Here is a 23,821-nt window from a genome sequence, read left to right as displayed (position 1 = left end):
GAATCACATGGAGTTGTGACCCCTGAAAATCCACTGGGGCAAGACATCTGCTGCAAAGCTTGTTACATCACCGCTGGGAATTGAAACATCCCTTCACATGAGAAAGAGCTCTTAAAGACTTCTTGTCTGTCAAAACAGCAAGTGGATGTTTTTAATGGGCTCCATCACTGCATATAATGTATTCTTCTACTCTCCTGCCTCTAAGACAATCTAACACCTCGCTGATGACCAATTTCCACCAGCAGTGTACCTGAGTGTCTCACTTGAAGCTCTATGGAATTCCATACTGACCTCACTGTTGCTATAGCGAGCAAGCTCCGAGATGAAGCGCATATGATCCTCGCGGATCTGAATCATCTGCTCACAGATGTTGTACTGCGGGCTGCTGGATATAGACGTGCAAGTCCACCTATAGAATAGAGAACAGAGGAGAGAAGCAGGGTGAGGAATAAAGGGAGGCAGAATTAAGACACACCAACACTTAGAGGAAGAAAAACAAAGGGATTAATGGAGCATAAGAAGAAGATGAAAATAATTTAAATGCAAGATGAGGCGAGACACAATGCCAAATGTGGCTAATATGTTTTATATCTGGGTGACTACACAAAAAGTACTTGTTTGTAGGAAAAATTCATTGTTGAATTTAGTCTCTTCAGGGGATTTGTTGATAATATAAGGACAAAAAAAAACACCAGCCTTATTTCTTTAGGTGTTAAGTGGTGAAACAAAAGATAAACAAGACAACAACACTTTAATTATTTTATTTATTTGACAGTAACGTTAAAAGACAATAGCCTTGAAAAATAAAAAGAAACATCAACAGCAACAGCAGTAAAAGTAGTACCAACAAAATGCATCAGTCAGCAGTGCTGGGCAGTAACATATTACTAAGTAATATATATTATAATATTATTACTATTTTTAATTAAAATTACTATTTCAAGTAACACTGAGTTACTTTTGGACCGATGTAGGGTATCTTATGACGATGTGTATCTGCAGCAGGTCAGAGCAGGTCATGTCAGCTGCAGCCAAAAAGCTAAATGGAGGATGGAGGATGAGGGTGAGCAGATGGAAGCACTGTCATTATTTTGACTTTGTTTGGCTCCTCGAGAGAGATTATGCAGCGACAGAGTCTAATTTGAAGGCCACACTCAGAGAGGTCGACTTAGTTGACAGCCGACACCTGGACAAAAGCTTTCTGGGTGTTAACACGCTGGATCAGCAGTTGAACTTTGGAGCGAAAAAGAGGTCTACAAAAAGTAATTTGGTAATATAATCAGTAATGTTAGTAATTACTTTTGATACCAAATAATGAGTAAAGTAATAGTGTTACTTTTTAAAGGAGTAATACATAAAAAGTAACTTATTCTACCTCATGAGTAACTTGCCCAACACTTTCTAATAAAGGAATGTCAAAGAAAAACATTTCAAGTTATGAGGATGTGATGGTTGAGCAGGTAGAAGGTTTCCCTGACGCACAATGTCCAGAAATACAATCACTTAACTGTAATGAGGCCTTTAAGACAAGGAAAACATAATTTCTCATTCTTAAAACATCTGTATTTAAGCACGGCGGTTCTTTGAGCCAATATAAACACACAAATGTGCTCAAAGGCAATGCTAACATGCTGGTGTTTACTAAGTATAATAATTACAATCTCTGTTTAGCCTGTTAGCATGCTAATGTTTACTAATTAGCACTAAAGACACAGTACAGCTGAGGCTGATGGGAATATTTAAACCCAGATACTGGACAAATAGCAATTTATTCCTAATGGCACTAAATCAAGAGTTAAAGGATCATGTAAGTCATTATAATCCATCCAGAATGGGCCATGAAATTGTGTAGAAAATTACATGGTAATTTATTTAAGTAAAGATAAAAGTGGTGGAGCAACAAACCAAAATTGCCATCCCTTGAGCCACACCACCAGCCTGGCTTAAAATGAAAATACCCTGCTGTTTTAGTAAAATACTGATCCTTTTTAAAGGAAAAAAAAAACTATCCCAGTATGTGTGACCAGTTTTAAAAGATCTACAGAGCTACAGCCAAGGCAGAGAAGTCATGAAGTACTGCTGCCTTTTCTCACAAGATACAAGGTAGATTTATTCATCATTTTATATCAGTAAGTTGTAATTCTGTTTATTGCTACTCATAAAAAACATTAAAATTCTATACAGTAAATTGGTTGAATAAATAAAAATAAAACAAACTATTCTGCATGGAGGAGTGCTGAGGAGTATTTAACCAGCCTCACTTGTTATGTGATTTGTTGAGAATAAGACACAGATTAATGCCAACCTTATCTTTTAAGCTTCATTGACATTATGATCTAAAATAATCACTATTTTCATATTTGTAGATCAATAAAGATAATACTCTAGTTCCACATCACAACGAATCAAATTAAATCTCAACGAGAGAAAGTGATTGATGAATAATAAAATTGTAGGAATGATGAAATGAGCTTTGCCAGTGTTAAAACCACAGGAGGTCAGAAACAGGCAGCTGATGAGCAGGATTACATCCTGACAGCAGTAACAACACTTAACAAAATGCTGCACACCACTTTTTACATCTTCAGACTTTTACAACAGATTTCATGTCATCCTTAATCGTCAGTCTCACCAGGGGAACAATCCACAGCTCACAGACACATCCTGATCAGAACAAAAAGTGTGTTTTCCTCTCACCTGGATTTGTTCTCTTCAAAGTGAGCGCTGGTCTTTATGTACCGTGACAACTCAATCTGCATGTCACCAAACAGAGGCACCACCTGGAGTTGCTGTGAACACAAAGCGCACAAAGATTTGCATTATATTTATCATATTAAAGAGTGGAAGTCCAGACCAAAATGACGGTCTCACTGAAAAGCTAAAATAGATAATTAAGATGCAAATAACTAATCATGGAAAAATGGTCATTCTAGTTGCCAAGTCAGACAAAGTTCAAACGAGCTGATTAAAAGTGAGAAGGTCCAAATGAAAATCCTGAACAATAAAAACAACCATCCCCAATCTCAATATGTAAAATCCGTTTATTTTCAGTAATTTACTCTTGTAAGTTAACTATAATTTCAAAGGAGTACTCTGCTGAAAATCAAGCCTTTAAATTTGTATTAGAACTGAAATAATAACTCAATTAATCAATTAGTTGATCAACAGAAACATGTCACTTTTGAGAAAACTGTGATAGCATTTCCAGGAGACCCGCTTTTTAAAAATGGCAACCATGGCGACCTAATTCACAACATACCTCAATAAATCTTAGGCAAACAAATCTGCATAAATTAATATTCCTGACCATTTTTTACTGCCATTTCAGCATCATCTTATGTGATCTTGCTGCCTACATATACATGTTAAATACTTGATAAATGAGAAATAAATGCATTTAGGCTCAGTTGACAGGATATCTCATTGCTTTATTTCCTCTCATCAGGAAAACAAACCTTAAAAAAGTTGAGACAACTCAAAATTTCAAGGCAACTTACTGTGAAAGATGTTTAAGTTTTGAATCTAAAACTCTTAACTTCTGAAATGAACTACAAAGATTTGCCGACCTATAATCTTTAGGTGAGGTACTTTATGTTTCTTCTTTAGAAAAAACTTAATTTTTAAGAAACTAATATATATATATATATGTATATATATATATATATATATATATATATATATATATATATATATATATATATATATATATATATATATATATATATATATGTATGTGTAAATATTTAAAAATTGTTCACACCTTATTAAAGGAGTGCCGCAGACATACTGTATATCTTAAATTTGCTGAATTTCTTCCATGGCCTTTTATTTATTTGGTGACGCAAACAAAATCTCCTGTGACCCACCTGTGGGTCTCAACCCAGTCTTTGGGAACGACTGCATTAGATGATGATCAATGATCAGTAACATTTACAGGCGATTGTTGATGATGTCAAACTAAAAGAGACTCTTGGCCATATGCTTGTTTTTCTGTCCTTGTTAAACTTTGGGAAAGTGGCTGTGCATACATCTCATTAAAAAGGCGTCACCTGTAACTCAGATATGCAGCCTGTTTGAAAAGAAGCTTAATTAGTAATGCTGACAGATTTTCAATGTCCTCCAAAAGGAGAAATTAGAAGCAACACTTCACAGTGAGCTCACCTTGTGGCCACCAAACATTAGGTACAGTCCATTACATGAAAATCTGTACACCTAATATAGAAGTGCCCAAATGAATGTGACGGTACTTGAAAGCCTGGATATTTGCTGCAGAGCTGAATTTTCTTCATTTTTTTCCTTTCTGTTCTAATCTAGTAGACTTGCCTGGATGCATTTTGTCTTCTTTTGTTTTGCTGATAGCTTTTTTTTTGTTTAGAATGTACCTAAAAGCAAATTAAAATAACCTGAGGTGAGCTGGGAGAGGTGAATTGCAAAACAACTTGACAGAATACGTTCGCGTGTCTTTCTGTATACACTTCCTTACCTTGAAAAATTTGTCGATCTTGGTCAGATTAATTCTCTTCTTGGCATCTAGCTTGTAGATGTTGCTGCTGTTTCCATCCATAAGGTACAGGCCAAACCCCATTACCTAGGAAGTGGTTATATATAGGATGTTCACTGATGTCAGCAATTCTCCAGTAAATTGTTTTGAATGAGCCAGAGCACCGAGACCACCGTTAACCAATCAGCATGAGCATGGCTTTACTTACTTTGAGCAGCATGTGTTTCTCACTGGGAGTCAGGTACATCTTGTTCTCATAGTAATCGACACACAGGTTGACGATGTCTGCCAGCAGCTCCTCATATCCATTAATCACTTCCAGCTGCTGCTGCAAAGACTGGCAGACAGAACGCAAGAGAAGACTGAATACTGATGAATATTATTAATCAGGCAGTAAATGGACTCTTGACACACTCCTCATGTTTGTATTGTCTGTGTTCCCTGATTCACCTCAGGCTTGAAGAACCAGTGTGTGGGATTCAGTAAGGTCTAGTGGTGAGGTTCCAGATCGTAACAAATGCTAAACTTCTAGAAAACGTGAAAGGCCCTCTCTAGAGCAAGTGTTTCGTTTGTCCATTTTGAGCTACTGTAGAAACATGGCGGTGCAACATGGGAGCCTCCATCGAAGAGGACCCACGGTCTTTCTTATTTTCAGGTGATTATACACAATAAAAACACATTTCTGAATAGTATATTCCATTTCAGCCATATTCTGCAAATAAATTCACGTAAACCTTACAGACTGGCCCTTTAAAAGCCTTGTCATGTACCTTCTAATGAAATCAAAGCAAGAAAACATCACTCTGTGTCTGTAGCATCATTTCTGACAAAACTGAAAACAGTGGGATTTTGTTTTAGAGACATCTGACACAAGGTTTCTGCAGGCTGTAACCAGTTAAACTTTTAAAGAGCTTTTTAAGACCAGTATGTGTGTAATTTAACAGCAATTTCATGTCCATATTGGCAAAAGTGGTTCAATGTTGTTTTCGTTTTGTAGTTGTCACAGCAAGATCAATACATTTTTTTCCCCAAAAATGCTTTTAAAAGTGAGACTGAAGTTCATGCAGCTTAATAACAGTAACATTATCTTTATAATTCAATCATCATTCAATAATTTTTTAAGACCTCAATCATATTTAACATTTTAAGGCCTAAAAATCTGATTATTGGATTTGAGACTTTCAAGGGACCGGCAGAAACCCTACTGCAGCTTGGAAATCAATACATGAAATTATTAAATAATAATGTTGAACAGTATGATGCACATCTGACCAACCTGAGTGATTTTGTTGTGGTTTGCCAGGAACATGGACAGATTCTGAGACTCCTGGATGGATGAAGGCTCAGACATTTTTCTGAGGAACTGGGCAGCTCTGGGCAAAGGCAAGAAACATATTTTGTTTTAATTAACAAATTCACACCAAGCAGACAATAGGCAGATTTTCAAACTGTGAGGTGCACCTCCACAGAGAGGAGGAAGAGGAGCGCCAAGGGAGAGGCGTGAGGCATCACAGCTCAGTCAAATCTAAACACGCAGACATGACCCACATATTTTTAAACACTTTGTCTATTGCAAATAAACTGCTTAGAAATCACAGAGAAAAGAAACTCCTTATTCCAAAAGTTGGCTTAGAATCGTCACATTTTTAAGTTTTCTTTAGTATCAAATTGATCCACTGTTAGCTGTCTGTACATCCATGGGTGCACTGCCAACAGGAACTGCTAACAGATAATTCAACATACTTTTAATGGCGCCAATTCTAGAAAACTCACAGAATCCATAGCAACATTATAAATCCTATTGACATCCTGCAAGTTATGAGAACAGCAGTGCCAAAACAAGAAATCAGTATGAGACAAATAATAGTAATAGGAGTTGCAAAATACCTTAATATTAACCGTTTTCATGTTTTACTCTGAATATTTCTTTAACTGTTTGTACGGCTTGTGCATCCCAATCTCTCATTCAAATTACACACTGATCTAGGGCTGGGCAATATAAAGATATGACAATGATATCTGATACAAGACTAGATACTGCCTGAGATTCTGGATATCTTTGTATCATGTTATAGCATAAGTGTTGTCTTTTACTGGTTTTACACGCTGCATTACAGTAAAATGATATAATCTTCTGAACTTACCAGACTGTTCTAGCTGTTCTATTATTTGTCTTTACCCACTTAGTCATTATATCAGCATTATTGCTGATTATTTATCAAAAATCTCACTGTGTTAATATTTTGTGAAGTCACCAACAGACAATCCTAGTATTCCAGTATTGTCCCAATATCAATACCTGTATTGGAGTATTTTGGTAATATTTGGTGATATTTGATTTTGTCCACGTTGTCCACAAGATCATCATGTGTTTGCATCATTTCAGAATATTTCAGAATTTACATTATATTAGTTTAGAGAAGATGAGCATATCGTGATGTAAATCATATCTCATGGAACAGTCGACAAATATTGAGAAATTATTCATCAGCCATTTCTCCCAGCCCTACATCAATCATGTCTTATACAAAATTAACTTTGGAATCAATGTTTTGCATCAATCTTGAAACGGCTTTACATAAGAAACTCGTCTCTCACCTTACACTTGTGATGCTGTTTAACAAAATGCATTCAGGTCAGACCTTGTTCCACTTTACACAGCATAGAACAGACTCTGCAGATTTATGTCCCTTTCTGACTCATCCTTATATAATGTATGATGCATTCAAATGACCATCTCAAAATGTAAGGACACACTGACTTCAGCTTATATTTAAATGTATTATTTCAATTACCCTCCTTATTTCTAACAGTATCTTATCTCAAATGATCAAGCTGGTCTGTTCAGCTGTATTTCTCTGTCTCTTGTGATTTCACAAGAGAGCTTTTATGTTCAAAGACTGGAATAATTTACTTGCTGATATTCCATCCATTTTCTCACTTGATATGTTTAAGCATGCCCTGTCTTCTTACTTTAAAGTGGACTGCTAATGTTGTCAACAAAGCCGTCACTGTGTAATCTTAGGTCTGATCAGCTTGTGGTTGTGATGCTTTATTTATGTATGTAGTCTGTCTTTGTTCTTTTAGTTTTTAGGGTTCTTTGGTTGTCTGTTGTCTGTATGTACAACCGCATTTTGAGGACTATAATTCTATTTTGTCAGTAGTGATTGTAATATATGTTGGGACCCCCTTAAAAATGAGATGGTACCTTTCAAGGGATTGATCCTAATAAATGACTTTGAACAAACTTTGCTAAAATACAAAACATCCCATCAACATGGTTACTATATTCCTGAAACACTGACACCTTCTTCTATCCATTCATATACAGATGTTTACCATTATGTTGAAAACCTGGACACATTTAGACAAACGTCAAAGGGGTGGTGAGTCAGACTTGGACTAACACATGCTGTTAAACTGGGATGCTGAGTTGTGCTGCCCTCTAGTGTCTGGTGTAGTGTGGAAATCAGGTGTGTGAATTCATGCAGTATTAAACATTCAGCACTCCTGAGTACCGTTTGTAGGCGGAGTGGTCGTTCTTCACGCTGCACTTCATGTTCTTCAGCTCATCCAGCACAGCGAACATGTTGATGAACTTCCCGAGGGTAAGCAGGTACGCCTCAGAGACAAAGTCTTTCCTGCGCTCGGTGTGACACAGACGACGGACTTCTCCACAGAACCGGTCGATTGCTGTACGCTGAAAGAGAGACAGAGGAGAGAAATGATTCGGTTTTGTGACTTTTCCTGTAAACAACAGGCAGTCTGACGCAGTCCCTGCTAAATGCAGAACAAAAATTACCTGGAAGTACATGAAATTCATCAACTTGGTGACCTCTGGCTCCAGCACCTCCACCGTCTTCTCATAGATCTCCACTCTGTTGGGCTGTTCGTTGCATTTCACCTGTGAGAGAAAAAATATATAATCATACAAGATTAGAGCTTTAATATTTATTTTCAGTATCAATTGTTCTGGAGACTGTTTTCAGGATTCACTTTTTTATCTACAATATGTCAGAAAGTTGTTATAAACGTGCTGATCACATTTTTCCACAGATCAACAGTCCAAACCCTGAAGAGATTTGCAACACAAAGACAAAGATAATCTGCAGGTCTTCAGTTTTTAGAAGCTGGAAGCAACAATCTGTGATTAAAAATGACTTTTAAGATAGTTGATGGTTAATCTTATGTGAACAGAGTAATTGTCATATCATTTTACTCGACATATTATGGAGTCATAGGAGTGCCATAAAAAATAAATATTTAGAGGAATAAATAAAGAATAAATAAGTAAATAAAATAATTTGGAAAGTTAGTTAAGTTAGTAGGATCATAAAAGGTGAAAATAGAAAGACAAATATATATATAAAAAAATTATTAGCATTTTCATTTATTTTCACATTTATTTGTTCATTAATTCCTGTATATATTTAATATATGTATGTATATATACACATTTATTTTGTATATAATTTATATATATTTTTTAATTTCATTTATTTATTTTTAATTATTATATTCCTTATTGCTTTTGATATTCTTTAAAGGGTCAAGCGGTTAATCAGCTTTTAAGAAAAAATAAAGGGATAAAAAATAAATGACATATACAAATAAATACGTTTGAATAATAAAAAAAATCTAATATGCATACATTGAGTAATTTTATCTAATAAATATAGAATTATAATATAGTAGAATAATAAAAAAATAATAATAAAATTATATATTTCCACATTTATTTATTCTTTTTTTTCTTTATATTTCCATATTTCTTATTCTTTCACAGGTTTATTCTCTTTAATGGCACGCCCATGACTCCATAACACATGATGTGATGTGAAGACATGACGTTGGCAGAAACACAGTGATTACCTGTGGTATTGCACGTGAGCAGCTCCTCCAGGTGTACAGCATGATAGCATACTCCTGCCCTTCCTCCAACATCTCGTTCTAGTTCAACAAACAACAGAAACGAAAGACACATTGATCACTGAAGATCATCCACCAAAAATAAATCAATAAATCTACGCTGGCTCATATGTTTAACAAGCATGCACCACTGCTTCTGTTCTAAGCCATTTCTTCTGAGTGGGGGGGCAGGGAGGTGCATTAGCCCTGCCTCCAAACAAAGTGCTGTTTGATTCAGACCTCGAGCAATTATCCCTCACTAATTAGACACAAAGCACCACTATTCCTGCTGGGAGACAGTCCATTTGTCCCCGGGCCATTTGCTTCTGGGCCTGGATCCTAGGATCTGCCTGCGAGACAATACCAAATGTTCTGGTGGGACGGGCAAGTCCCTTACCAGAGCTGGTTCACAACAAGCCTTTGACCCCAATTCTGGTGAATTTATTTTTCCCACCCAGACACTGCTGAAGCGAGACACTAAAACGAGGCACTAATAAGTGGTTTCCCAGAGATGTGATGCTCCTGTACCATGCTAGAGTGGACGGTGGCCTGCTCGATGTATCTGGCGATGCCGGTGACGAACGCGTTTCGGTCCTCGAAGTTTGTGTTGAAGTTGGGCTGTGGGAAGATGGGAAATGATGATTAGAAAAATGAGACTGGCATAGAACATGCTGCATGTTACCACTGCAAAGCAATCTGAGTGATTTTCAATCTTCCCCATTAACTGACTTTACATGAGCAGCCTGCCAACATGGATTCACCTGACACAGATCATTCTGCATTCATTGTTTCTAAATATTGCATCGAAATATAGTTAAAAGTGTTTAAACAGTTGCCCAAAATGGTTCATGTGATAGTTAGTGAGCTTGTGCTTGTAATGCTGAAACCAAAACATTCTTATCCTCTTAGGAACGTCTGGCATTTTTCATCCTTTGTAACACAGAAAACTGGATTATATCTCAGTATCTTGGGGCAACAGAAGCTACAATCTGTACTGTTTGAAATAACTTTGATAAGAGTAAATGTTTGGATGAGTTAAACCAACTGGGAAATACTACTGTAGATACTGCAACTCATTGAATTTTACATTTTTCAGAGTTCCTACACCTTTTCCAAAGTCAAATTCAAGCACAAGCATATATATCAAGCTTACAGCCATGGTAAATTAAATATTTTGATACATATACTCAAAACGACTTCTTCATCACATTAAAATCAGATGCTATTGTTCCATAACAACCCAAATCATGTTTCATAGTATTATTATACAGAAGCTTATTTAAGAATTAAAAATTAAAATGAAAAACACAACAAAGTTTGTGTCTGAATGTTGAATGTTTCAAAACAGACTTGGCCACCTATATAACCTGACTTATTTTATTTCTTTATCTAAAAAGCAAACATTCAGTCAGGTGGCATTTCATGGCTTTATATGTTACTTCTCACATCAGTTCTAAATCATCCCTAACAGTTTATTATCAGTTAAATTTATTTTATTAATAACTGTCCATTTCCATTTTTTGGTGTTGCATTTATGTACATGTTAGAAATGATCTATACAGGATCTTATGGTCTTTGAAGGAAATACTGAAAACATAAAGCTATTTTTTTAAATCTGTAGGAAACAGCTCTTGTTCAACAAATGTCCAGAGATGATTTCTCAGTTAGAGTTATGGGGTTTTAGCTGAGGGAAAAAGACAAAGGGAGTTTTACTTTAATATAACCTCTGCTGTCATTGTACCCAAGTTGTTCAGAAAAAGTGTTATATAAATAAATGAGCTGAGTTGAAAAAGAGGAACACTTTACATATTTGCTGTCAGTTGTAAATTCCATGTCTGTTTATCCTCCAACAATAACACAATAAAAACTTGGTCACACAAAGCAAAATGTTCACTTATTGCCTTCAAAATGATTTGTAAACAAAGTGAGTGAGTGTCTGACTGGACAAAGCATGAAGTGCGACTTGTCAGACTGCATGCAAGATTAGCGGTTGGACAGCGGCAGAACACAGCTGTCAGCACCGACCTGAAACATGACCGAGGAGGGGAGGGGCTCGATGCATGGCTGCTGGTCTGGGAGAGGCAGCTCCTCCAGCAGGTCCACATTGGAGAGGGCATCCTCTAAAGTCACTGTAGATGCCATGTTGCTGAAAAGGACACAAAGAAACATGTTTACAGCCTTTAAACACAAGCACATATGACAGACCAGACTTACTGCGCCGTGGCTTCATTGTTGCTGTTTGCCTCTTTTTTTTTAGCTGCACATTGTTTGGGTTTGACAACACAAGCCACAGCAGAGGGCTTCAGATAGGAACTGTTTTTAGAGGAGGACTCACCAGCAGCATTGAGGCAGGAGCATAGCAGAGGATGGGTTGGGAAAACTAAACTGAACTGAACTTCATCCTAAAAATCCCCTGAGTAACCCGTAACCCGATGCAGCTGCAGACAGAGCACCTTTGGCTCTGAACCGCCCCCGATTAAAGGAGCTTGACACAGTGCTTCAGGTTTCCCTTTGTGCCAACATGCTGCTCAAACAGCCTCAAACAGTACCAGCCAACAAGGTGAGAGATTCATGGCCTCTGCACTGCTGAAAACAAACTGACCTAACCTATCTGGCACTGGCTTTTCATGTATCTGTATATCCTGCCACATTTTCTCAAGCACATTCCTCCTCCATCTGGCCATACATGTATGCATACTTTACAAAGATGAACTTTTTTTGCACTTTTAGTACATGTACAGACATGTGTAATGAAACAGCTCCAGTTAGTGTGTTGATGTGAGTTTAACAGGGGCTCCTCCAATGTCCAGGCTACTGTTATCAATCTGTACGCTATAAAATTGAGAACATGCCATTCTCAGAGTTCATACACCTTTTAAAGTCAAGCACTTTTAAGGTACCTGAACCCAAAATTTCTAGCATCTCTAAGCCTTTATCATCACATCTAAATTTTGATGCCAGGCAAAAGGGAAAAGACAGAAAAACCTGGAACAGATTGCCTTTCCTTTTCCGTTTTCCTTTTGGTGGTCATATCAGCCAAAGCAGCCCTGCTCTGTGTTTGTAAGGGTTCATGTGAAACGGTAGGAGACAACAAACAAATATGACAACAGGATAGTTTAATTCCAATTTTTTCATTTATGTGAGTGATTGTGTAGAATAAACCAGGGCCGCAACTAACAATTATTTTCATAGTCAAACAAGCAATTGATTATTTTCTCGATTAATCGATCAATAGTTGTTTGTTTGATGAAAAATATCACTCACTGTTTCCCAAAGATATTCAGTTTACTGTCACAGAGGAGTAAATATATATGAATAAATTAATCACATTTGAGAAGCTGAAATCGGAGAATTTTGACTTTTTTTCTAAGAAGATCACTGAAACCAATTCATCAATTATCAGAATACTTGGTAATGAATTTAATAAGCCATTAATGATTGATTAATTGTTGCAGACCTAGATGAAACACCATGATGGTAAAAATTAAGTATTATACTAAAAAATAAATATCTCTAACCTTGAACACATAATGGTTCAAATTCAGCACTTTTCAAACTTCCAAGATGTGATGTGGGGTGATGGTGATTTTTCAGAGTGTGACAGTACAGAATCATTGTGTGAAATTTACTGCTCTCATGCCTCATTGACATTTTATGTCACTAATTCCAGGAAAAGACATAAAACATTCGTTTCAGATGAAGCAGAATCTGCAGCTGGTACCTATTCTCATTCCTCAATAGCATCCAAAAGACTATAACACATGCAGTCAACAAAATGAAATGAAATAGATTAGTACTGTATTAGTAAGTGTTGTGGTATGCTTTGGTTTGCATTCTCACGCTGCTGCTGACTGCTGACTTTTGGACGTCAACTGACACCGAACAATCAAAAAACCCATTGCAATCAGAATTGACAGCGAGTCAAACAATCCACAGCGACTAACCGCCGACACAAAAGCCTGGCAGTCACTGCGTGCACGGGCCAGGGTCAGAGGAGGTCACCGACCTCCCGCTCTGTAGATGGAAGTACAACACAGAGCACAAAGAAGAAGAGAGGGTTCGTATCATGAAAAGACCACAGCAGGATACTGACATTTTAAGACTGATGCAGACACTTGTATGCCTTAGATGATCTTCATCTTATAGTAATGCTCCCTGTCTGCTTGATTTGAACAGCCTCTCATTAAATCATTTTGGCCAGATTACTTGTCTGGGATGGGATCCTGGGTTGCAGCGGTATGAGATCAGGCCTAACAGTTCAAAATAGGTAGTTTAAATCAGGGTTCAAAATATAAGACCTGCTGACATGCCCAGGGCGAGTAAAACTGTTCTATCAGGCAAGTGGTAAAAGAGAGATGAATATTATTGGTTAAAATGATCCTTAAAGGAACAAACACAGGAGGGTTTTTGGTTGAGCAAATTAAATATTATGTCCTGCAGACTTAGACTTGAAACCATATTTTAATGGAAGTGTGTGTAAAAAGTCTCACTTTTGAAAATAAATTCAAACCAAAAAAAAATAACACTATACATCTCCTGTTTGAACAAAATAAATTAGGAAGAACAAATGAGCAGCACCTTAAAAAAGTAATATCTGTTAAAAAATGAATAAATCAAATTATAATTCAATACCGTAGCTAAGAAAATGCACACAGTATGAAAATCATCAGTTTTCATTCAATGGTTTACTGCTGCAACCCTAATGACAGCTGCATAAAAATGTCCGTTGCCATGGCACTCGATGTTTGGAAATTGTTATGGCAGATACAGAGCCAAAGCCCCGCCCCTCTGACTCATGAGATATGTGGTTATTGAATAGTAATGTAATGCCCGAGCTTGGTTAGAGCCCACCCGAAGGAGCCGAGGGTCGAAACCTCAAGGGCTTTGTGGAGTTAGCTGCAGTATCCATTCAGCTAAAAGGGCCAGACAACAAAATAATCACAAAAACGATCACCGTTTATTTTAGTTTAAATGGCAAGGTGTTCAAATGTTTCCATCCAGTTACGGTACTAGATAATCATTTACCTGAAATATGGAGAGGGATTCAGAGGGAAAGAAACTTAGAAACAATGTTGTTTTTGCACCATCTCAAAAGCATGTGCTTTAAAGGGAAGAAATCAAACAAAGTAAAAATATCAGACAGTTTAAAAAGTTGTTCAAAGAAAATATATTTACAAGGTAGAGGAATGAGAAAGGGGAATGTAAAGCAGTTAAAGGTTATGTTATTATTGGTTTTCTCTTTACTTTTCACACTCTTTATTATGGAGTATTGGTAATTAGACATTAAGAACATAGCGGGAGAGTAGTTGGGGAGAAGAGTTGATTTATGTAACTGATTGATTACTGATTAATTACAATAGAATATGGGTAGGAATGGACAAGCATGTTGCTTCTTCTGACTCCTTTTTGGACATGTTAATTTTGTTAACTTTGTTTCTCATTTAAAGTCTATTTATTATTTATTTGTTTTTCTTTTTCCACATACATTTATATTTTTTTGCCAATGTTCAAAACACATAAACCAAATCAAACATCCCTTGTTGCTTTTTTACATCAAAATATGTTTATTTCTTTGTGCAGGCATTATGCAAGCCATACAGAGGATCTTGTTGGCTAATACGAGCTCAGACATGCACTCCACAAAGATTTGTACAAAGCATGTGCAGAGTGACCACCGTCTACAGCATCAGATTACAAAAGGCAGCTGCTCTTTTGATTGCAGAAAGGTTGGTTGGTTGGTTGGTTGGTTGGTTGGTTAGTTGTTACCATAGCTCTTCAGACTTTCCTGCACTGATGAGATTACATACAGTTTCCTCACAGGCAAAAAAGACTTTTTAAAATACTGCACGGCCTGAAGTGCACTTCTTGGTCAGTTCTAATTTTTCAGATTTCTAATTCTGAAAAAAACATTTTGTAAAGTAAAACTGATGAAAGGCACTATATGGACACCAGCTACTCAGTATCTTTAGATGGTACTGATTAGTATCCTGTAACAGTAACCACAACCTGCAATAAGGAGTTTTTAAGCAGTTGTGAAACTGTCTCAATTTAAATATTGTGTAAAGCAACAATAAAAATGTGTTCTGAGCACATCACAGAAACGTGTTATTATATTACAGCCAAATTTGAATGGTTAAAAAATGGCTATGGCGTCTCCTCTGCTCTGAAACGCTGGGGCGTGTCTGCTCTGCTGTCTCAGTGTCAAACACCACTACGACCTGAAAACGACCTGAAGCATGGACGCTCTGTCTAGCAGCTTTATTGGACATATGCAGACATGTTTAAACCACTAGAGCCAGAGGACAGTGACAGGATGGTAATTTTGGGGGGACCATGGACTAACTCCACAATTCAGTACTACGCAGTTCTCTGTGTTTTCACATGTTTTCTGCAACTATTTTCCGACATGTTGATGTATAATGTGTTGAGAAGAAAAACACCCCTTTTCCTTTACAAGATCTTTAACATCAACGTCTTTAATGACCTTAGCAAATGAGACCATCAATGAGAAGAAGGAAGACGTTTTATTTATATGATTTAATATACATGTTGTTATGGTGGTGGAAACACCTAGAGGGGCCTCAAATTATGAAATTCCTTGTAGCATCTTTGCGTTCACTTTGATTCACATGCTAGAGCTCTGAAAAGCTGCATCACAGCCATGATGACAAATTGATTTGTCACCTCCCAAACAATGCAAGTCACTTCCTAAGCTCCGACTTTGGCACATTTTCTATTGTTTTGGCTCCATACTCCAGCACGATGAACTTGAAATGACACAGTGACTGAGCTTCAAGTGAGGGACTCCTCTCCCATTATTCTTCCTGAAGTTTCTTCCATTTTTTTTCCCTGTTAAGGTTAAGGTTTTTGGAGAGTTTTTCTTTTCCCGAATCAAGGTTCTGTAAGGAGAGCAGGTGTCGTACACTTTGTACGATAACTGCTGTCCAGGAATTTTTACAGGAATTGTATCTTTTTTGGTATATAGTACAGTTCCTACACTGTTCACCCAATATAGACCCTCAAATCAATGGTGAACATCAGAACTTTAACTTCATAGTCGTTGTTTCATTTCAGATCAGATGTGCAGAAGGACAGAGCCAACAAGACTAAAATTGCATTACAGTCCAACTAGTAACAGACTGCGCTCTAAGTAATGAAACAAATAATCAATAATCTTATGCTGCTCTGGTAATTAGAGTCTCAGTTACAACACCAGCGTACAGAACACAATAACCAAAGTTATTCAGCTGTTTAGGGAGTTAAAAATAGGTGTGGTTAGTTGCAAAACACAGTTTTTTGTAATAGAGGAAGTCAGATGGGAAGTGCCATCAATGTAAAGCAGATTTCAGAACACATCTCATTAATGATTCAGCCAAACGTCTTTTTTTAGATTGCCAAACTGAACTGCAAACAGTCAAGTAAGCAGCATGCCAGATTAAAGATCAGTCATCTTGGTCACAAAATAGGGAAGTATGAATCCTAGACGATGAGAGCATGTGATACACGGTCTACTGTGAGACAGACTGACACTGAACATTAAAGCTGACGTCCAAGAAACTGAAAGTAGCGAGTAACAAGGACACTCACACACGGTTCTGCATTTCAAAAACATTTTTGTGCTTAGTTCATTAGTTTACTTGGTTTATATGGAAATAAAGAGAAAAAACATTAATTACATTTATAAAAAGGTTTAACTAGAGCAAGTGCAACTATTGTTGAACTCACTGGTCAGCTTTAACTACAGAGAGAAACCATGTTTATCATTAAAAAAAAGGAACCTTGGTGGCTTTTGCTTTACTGCACAGTTCCTGTTAAGACTGCAGCATCTAGAGCTGTCTCCTCTTATAAGAAACAGGCAGGGGACAAATTAGAGAAGTCATTCCTCTTAAAGCATTAATTTAGCCTGCCAGGTAGTTGGGCGTTACACCCACTGCTGAGGTTGTGCACCATGTGTTAGTAGGGCTTCTTCTGTATTTACACAGTAAGGAGCTTAAACCAGCCCCAAGTAGGTAACCAATGTGTGCCAAGCAGAGGGCAACACATGGCACTACCACGCAACAGTATAATACCAGTAATACTTCACTTCAGCTTCTGAGCTCTTCAAGAAATCATAATAGTAAACTAAACTTTCACTGATAAACAGATGAGGTTGTTAAAAGTAGGGTAACCGATAAAAAGTTGAAATAGTTAGCTATAAGTAAGTATAAGTAAGCTAACATAGCTAAGTGATAACCAGTTTAAATAATTAGCAAAATGTAATGGATAAACTGTTTAAAAAAGCTAAAAGTAATTGATTAAAAGTTGAAAAAGTTAGCACAAAGTAGCATAGGCTATCTAATTGACAGACAGTTGAGCAAATTAGCTAAAAGTATCTGATAAACAATTTAAAAAGTAAGCTAACATATTTACATGATACACACTTGAAAGAATTAGCTAAATATAATTAAAAAAAAAACACAAAATGTCTCCATACTGCTCGTGTGGTGTAATCCAAGTGTCTGTAAGCCGTGCCATTTGACTCAAAAAGACGCAATTTACACCATGTTTTTAGCCTAAATGTCAACTGTAGCCTCTCAAACCTGAGCCGCGTTCAGACGCCTGAAGCAGGTACACAAGCTCTCGCTCAAGCGGCGCGGCTGCAGCAAAGAAATGATGTTCCTCTTCTATGTCGAAGTCCTCAGACATTTTGTTCTTTGTTGAAAGTTTGCGAAGTCAACTGTACGCGTAACAAGTCACTATTTCTGAGCAGATCTCTCTCTGTTGTCTGAGTTGCTTCAAGGTAGCATGTAAATGCAGATGTGAAGGCCGAATGTCACGCCGCTTGGGCGAGAGCCTGTGTACCCACTTCAGGCGTGCGCACGCGGATCAGGTCTGAGAGGCTACAGTTGAAATTTAGGCTAAAAACATGGAGTAAATGGCATCTTTTTGGGTCCCATTTTAATGTTGCGGCTTACGGACACTTGGATTACACCACACGAGCAGTATGAAGACATTTTGTGTGTGTGTGTGTTGGGGGGGGGGGGGGGGGGGTTGTGCTTTACATTTTAAAACTAAACCACTGAAGCTCCAGGAGTGTTTTGTGAACTGGAGATCTTCACCCATCCTCATATCAGCTCAGGGGTGAGTAGATATTGAGTGAATTTTCATTTTTGGGTGAACTACCATTAAGGCTGCAACAAATGATTATTTTCACAGTTGATTCATCGGTTGATTATTTTCTCAATTAATCGACTGATAGTTATTTGTTTTACAATGTCTGAAAAATATTGAAAAAATATTGATCGGTGTTTCCCAAAATCTGAGATGATGTCCTCAAATGTATTGTTTTGCCCACAACCCCAAAGATATTCAGTTTACTGTCAGAGGAGTAAAGAGACCAGAAAAATATTCAGAAGCCTGGACAAAAATGGTTCAGAGCCACGGATCTAGACTGTCAGGATATTGTTCTTTAAGATGTGTTGCTGTTTTCAAATATCATTTTTCTATGCAGTAAGCACCATGAATGAAGTTTCATTCTCCTCCACTGTAAAATGGCAGCAAAATGCTGAAAACAGATATCTCAAAACCTCCACAGATGAAACTGAAACTAAATACATGGCTGGATATCTTTATAAGTTAAAGAAAATACGACATTTGTGTGAACTGACATTTCAAGCTGGTGACTGTATGCAAAAAGTAGCAGAATCATTTACGTGACAGTGTGTTTTTAATGTTTAAATGCAATTGTGTCATACTGCAAGAGCAGATGAACAATGTGACACTTTAGCAAACTCTGCTACAAATAGCAGAAGATCACACTTCAGTAGATCTTTTCACATCTGAAGGTCAAGAGACGGAAATATAATCCCCAAAAGTGAGAAACAGATGCAACTGTAACAATCTATGCCCTGCAGATAATGTACCACGCAGTTCCTCTAAGGTGGCAAATAGAAACATGCAAACAGCTGCAATGAAATCCACCCACCTGACTTCAAAGCTGTATCAAACAGTGCCACCCTCAAGGAAGTAGTAGATGCATTTCTTGATTGAGGTGTGAAAACACATCTCACACTTTTTTGGAGGATACCACAGGACCACTGATCATTGCAAAATGAATCTCAACATATCTCAATCCTGGGAGCATGAATTGAGTTATCAGTAAACAACAACTTATAAATATAAATATTAACTTATGAGACATGAAAATGAAGATTCTCATGTCTTTGAAGCCTGTATTTAGTTTGTCTTGTCTGTTTTCTCCATTGACTTTTGTGTCAAATATACCAACTTATCTTCTACTCTGGATATTTTTTAAATGGAACTTCTAACTGTTTAGTTAAAAAGCAAGACATTTAAAAGATCTCCAAAAGTTAAATAATGATCAACACAGAACAACAGATGCAAATGGAATCCAACCACTGAATTTCTGTGGCTTCACCACCGTGCCATACACAGTAGGTTGAAATGTTATCCTCAGTTGCCTTTACAGCATCTTTGAAGAGGAAATTCAACCACAAGAAGAGCAAACAACCCCACGTTCACCAAAATACCAACAAATGCGGTTGTATCTACAATATCTCCACGCCTCATCATCTCCTTCTTTCCTTCCTTCCTTCCTTCAACTCCTCCGAGCTAACACTGATAAGAGACGACTAGAAGCACAGCAACAATAAATACAATTTAAGTTTCCAGGTTTGATGGACATTCAACACAGCAATTATATTTAATTTTCCTGTAAAGTGATTAGGGATTGCTTGATACCACTTTTTCATGAGCCACACCAATACAGATAGGCTAACCCTGAGTATCTGCAATACCATACCATCTTTTTCCTTCTCTTAAAACACCTAAGCTGCTAATAATACACTTACATGGTCAAACCCTTCAAAATATCATGCTCCAACTGTGAAACAAATGTTCTACTCCTACTCCTTTTTCACATACAGAAATGTCTGCCATATTATTGATCATGGTTTCACCATTTAAAACATTCAAAATTAAAATAAATTTCATCTGTCACTTGCAACACTTTCTCCATACAGCATGTCGCTCAAAGTATAGTAACATCTAAGCATCTGTGTGACAGTCTTAGCAAATGAATCATATCAAATAATACACTACAATAATACAATCCAGTAATTATGGCCATTATCTGATCAGCAGATCCCTAAATATAACGTTGTGCAAAATATGAGACTTGCCATTACTTCAGAGACATTTTTCCACGTTTATGATGATGTATGGATTTTAAAAGTAGGGCTGCACAATATGGAATAAAAGTCATATTTCTATTATTTTGACTCAAATTGCAATTGCAATATGCGGTATGATTAATGGGAATTGTTATTTTTTGCATCACAATTTTCGCTAACAAAAACAATTAAAATCCTGATGATGTGACATTTGTTGGGATCTGTGTGAAATAAATGTATTTCCTTATGATTGAAGCACTTTAATACTTCATTTTAATGCTGTTTCTTCTCACACGTTTCCTTCATCAAATAACGGCTGGTTGTGCTTCTGTGATTTGGATATTGCACTTGGCCACACTGCAGTTTTGAGTACTTTACAACCCCTTGTGCAGCCCTATTTAAAACGTCTGAAAAGGCTCGCTGATATTTGGAGTGAATGGCTGGGCAGTAAACGCACCATCAGGAGGGTGGGGAATGCTGTCTGGTTCCTGAACACAACACTGTCCTAATACAGTAGAGTACTTCCCAAAAGAACAAACAGAGGGAAAAGAAAGGCAAAACCACAGAAAACAACAAGGAACCATTCAGTTTTGACATTGTACTCTTGCTGACAGTTCATTAACTCAAATAATAATGAATAAGTTGTTTGTTTGTTTTTTAACAGAAACTTTTCTTCTTCTGCGGCTATCACACCTGGACACATAACTCTCTGCTCCAACGCACAGTTAGTGACAGATTTCTCTAAAATCAAGTTGAGATAATAGTTAACGGTGAGTTAATAGTGAGGTTTTGGTGAATAAAAGTGTTGGCAGTCCTGCCTCCAGCATGTAGCTGTGGTAATGGCTGTATCCCTGCTCCGTGCCGTGGCCTGAGATTAGTCACCGCTCGGGCCTGTGAGGCAGGAAAATGGCTCTGCATTGCAACAAGCTGTTCACCTCCTCAAGCTAATAACACTCAAGTCCGTTTGAAATAAGTGATTTTTTTAACGGACAACTTTCATGCAGCGACTTTAGGGAGACTACACCCAAAAAACAGCGCCGCTCAACTTTTCTCCACCGCTGCTTCGTGAACTTAGCTGGAAATAAACCCCCCGAAACCAACTTCGCGATCGTTTCTACTCACCCGGAGTTTGTTGGTTAGCAGTTGGGAAAACTTGTGCGGTTTCACCCCGACGCTACAGCGCCATGAACCCGGACTGTTGATCCCACCGGCGGCTGAGAAGTCCAAGTCTGGATGTCTTTAGTCCAAGTTTTTTTTTTCCCTGTCGTCGGCCAGAGGATCTTTCCTCTGTCGGTGTTATTATCATGGGCGGGGGAGAGAAGTAGAGCAGGGAGTTCCTGTCGCTCACACAGGGAAACTCAACAGGAAACTCCGCTCACAGCTGCGGTGCTGCTCTCTTCCACTAGGGCAGGCAGGCAGGCAGGCACGAGGATACAAGGTGAGGGCAAAGGAATGTTCACTAACCTGCCCGAGGGTATGGAGGGTGATTGGTGCCACAAAAAAAAAACAAACCCCAAAAAACAAACAAACAAACAAAAAAGCGCTACATGCAGCATGGGGCATGGATTTGACATCTTATAATAGAATCCTCAATTAAGTATGAATGAGCATTGAAATAAGTATTTTGAAAATTAAATACAACCTTGTATTTTTAAATATTGTATTATATTAAAATAAAAATATACATATATTTTCAGTCACACTGCCTAGTATTGCTAGGTGATATTATGAGACATAATATATTTTAATTAATTTAATTCACCTCTAGTGAGTTTTAGATCTTCACCACATCCATATTGCTTCATTAGTAGTAGGCAGAGATTTTTCTCTTAATGCAAACCATTAAAAAAAAAAAAAAAGATTTATAAATAATAAATGATTTATTAAGGATTGTATGGAGGGTGATTAGTGCCACAAAAATGGCATGAATTTTACTTCCTTTACAAAAATCTGTATTCCAAAAGTATAATACAGACTTGTATTATTGAATATTGTATGTTGTTAAAATGAAAAAAAAAAAAAAAGCCTTTATTTTTTGGTCACACTGCAAAGTACAGCTGCTAATGCAGTTTTACCAGGTGATATTTTAAGATATACAAGATTGGGTCAGACTACTTTGAAATGTAGTCAGTAACTGAATACTAATCATACAGCAACTTTTGTAATTAGTGACTTAATCAATTGGATTACAAAAAGTAATCAAATCGGATTACTTTTGGATTATGAATTAGTTCAAAATCAAACACAGAAAATAATGCACTTTATTCTAAAAATGTTCACAACCACATTTCGAGTTCCTAAAATATAATTTTGTCTTTAAACATCTCAATTAAAAAAAGCATTTTTTTTGTATAGTGTCCTTTTATCTCCTGCCAGATCCACAAAGTGTGACACTTGTCAAAGAAATCCCACCTTTTTTAAAATTAGTTTATAGAGGACAGAATTTTTCCCATATTTTAAATATGTAATTAAAAATAATTCACAATGAAACAATACTCTAGTTACATATTTGATTCTGTCTTAAGTAATCTGGGCTGATCACATGATCCCATTTACATGTAATACATTTCTATCCAACCTTGGAGATATGTTTTAAATTTGAACTAGTGACCATTTAGGTCTTCACCATTTCTAGATCTATTCATAGGTAGAGATTTACAGTGGAGTATTAGGGCCACATTCAGGAAAAAGAGAAAGGAGGAAGATTTTTTTTCCTTTATTATTTTGCATTTCAAGAATGAAGTTAATATCAAAGAATAAAGTTGAAGTGTCACTTCAATAATAAAGTTGGTATTTCTCAACATTTTGACTTTATTCTCATGACATTTAAAAAAAAAAAAAACTATTTTTTTCTTTTGCCAGGCACTAATACTTCAATTTTGACTTTAATCTCGACATTCTGACTTTGTCAAAATGCCTTCTTCCTCTCAATTTTTCCCCGTGTCTGTCCCCATACCCTTCCATTTAGAGTCACTACAAGTATTACTCATCTACTCATTTTCTATTATTTATGGGATAACGTTTTAAAGAACATATAAACATGAACTGGAAGTCACAATTAAAAAATAAAATAAAAGCATTAAGTAGAAAACATTGGCACCTTAAGGTAAATTCATAAATATTAAAGTGTCCTGTATGACAGATTTAGTCTAGTAAAATACAATTCATACATAATAAAGAATGATAGCTCTTGCATTTTTAAATAAAAAATCTCTTGTGCTCTGAATTACTTATTGTGTTC

The 23,821-nt window shown here is 36.8% G+C and overlaps 1 protein-coding gene across 1 annotated transcript in view; it reads right to left on the bottom strand.

Moving 5' to 3' along the window:
- The window catches only part of cyfip1 (cytoplasmic FMR1 interacting protein 1), a 50,568-nt gene extending 28,632 nt beyond the window's left edge, over window positions 1-21,936 (bottom strand). Inside the window, exons 1-11 of the mRNA XM_084722631.1 lie at window positions 21,703-21,936; window positions 11,435-11,555; window positions 9,938-10,027; window positions 9,374-9,451; window positions 8,304-8,405; window positions 8,020-8,201; window positions 5,778-5,874; window positions 4,710-4,838; window positions 4,484-4,588; window positions 2,698-2,789; window positions 292-409 (exon numbers count right to left, since the gene is read on the bottom strand). Of these exons, the coding sequence (XP_084578757.1) occupies window positions 292-409; window positions 2,698-2,789; window positions 4,484-4,588; window positions 4,710-4,838; window positions 5,778-5,874; window positions 8,020-8,201; window positions 8,304-8,405; window positions 9,374-9,451; window positions 9,938-10,027; window positions 11,435-11,551 (1,110 nt within the window). The 5' untranslated portion in view covers window positions 11,552-11,555; window positions 21,703-21,936. The remainder of the gene's footprint in view (window positions 1-291; window positions 410-2,697; window positions 2,790-4,483; window positions 4,589-4,709; window positions 4,839-5,777; window positions 5,875-8,019; window positions 8,202-8,303; window positions 8,406-9,373; window positions 9,452-9,937; window positions 10,028-11,434; window positions 11,556-21,702) is intronic.
- Between the last annotated feature and the right edge of the window lie 1,885 nt (window positions 21,937-23,821).

The sequence above is a fragment of the Lutjanus erythropterus genome, chromosome 7 (assembly GCF_056507025.1).
Source record: "Lutjanus erythropterus isolate fLutEry1 chromosome 7, fLutEry1.hap2, whole genome shotgun sequence".
NCBI lineage: Eukaryota > Metazoa > Chordata > Actinopteri > Lutjaniformes > Lutjanidae > Lutjanus > Lutjanus erythropterus.
This window is presented reverse-complemented; position numbering and strand designations above follow the sequence as displayed.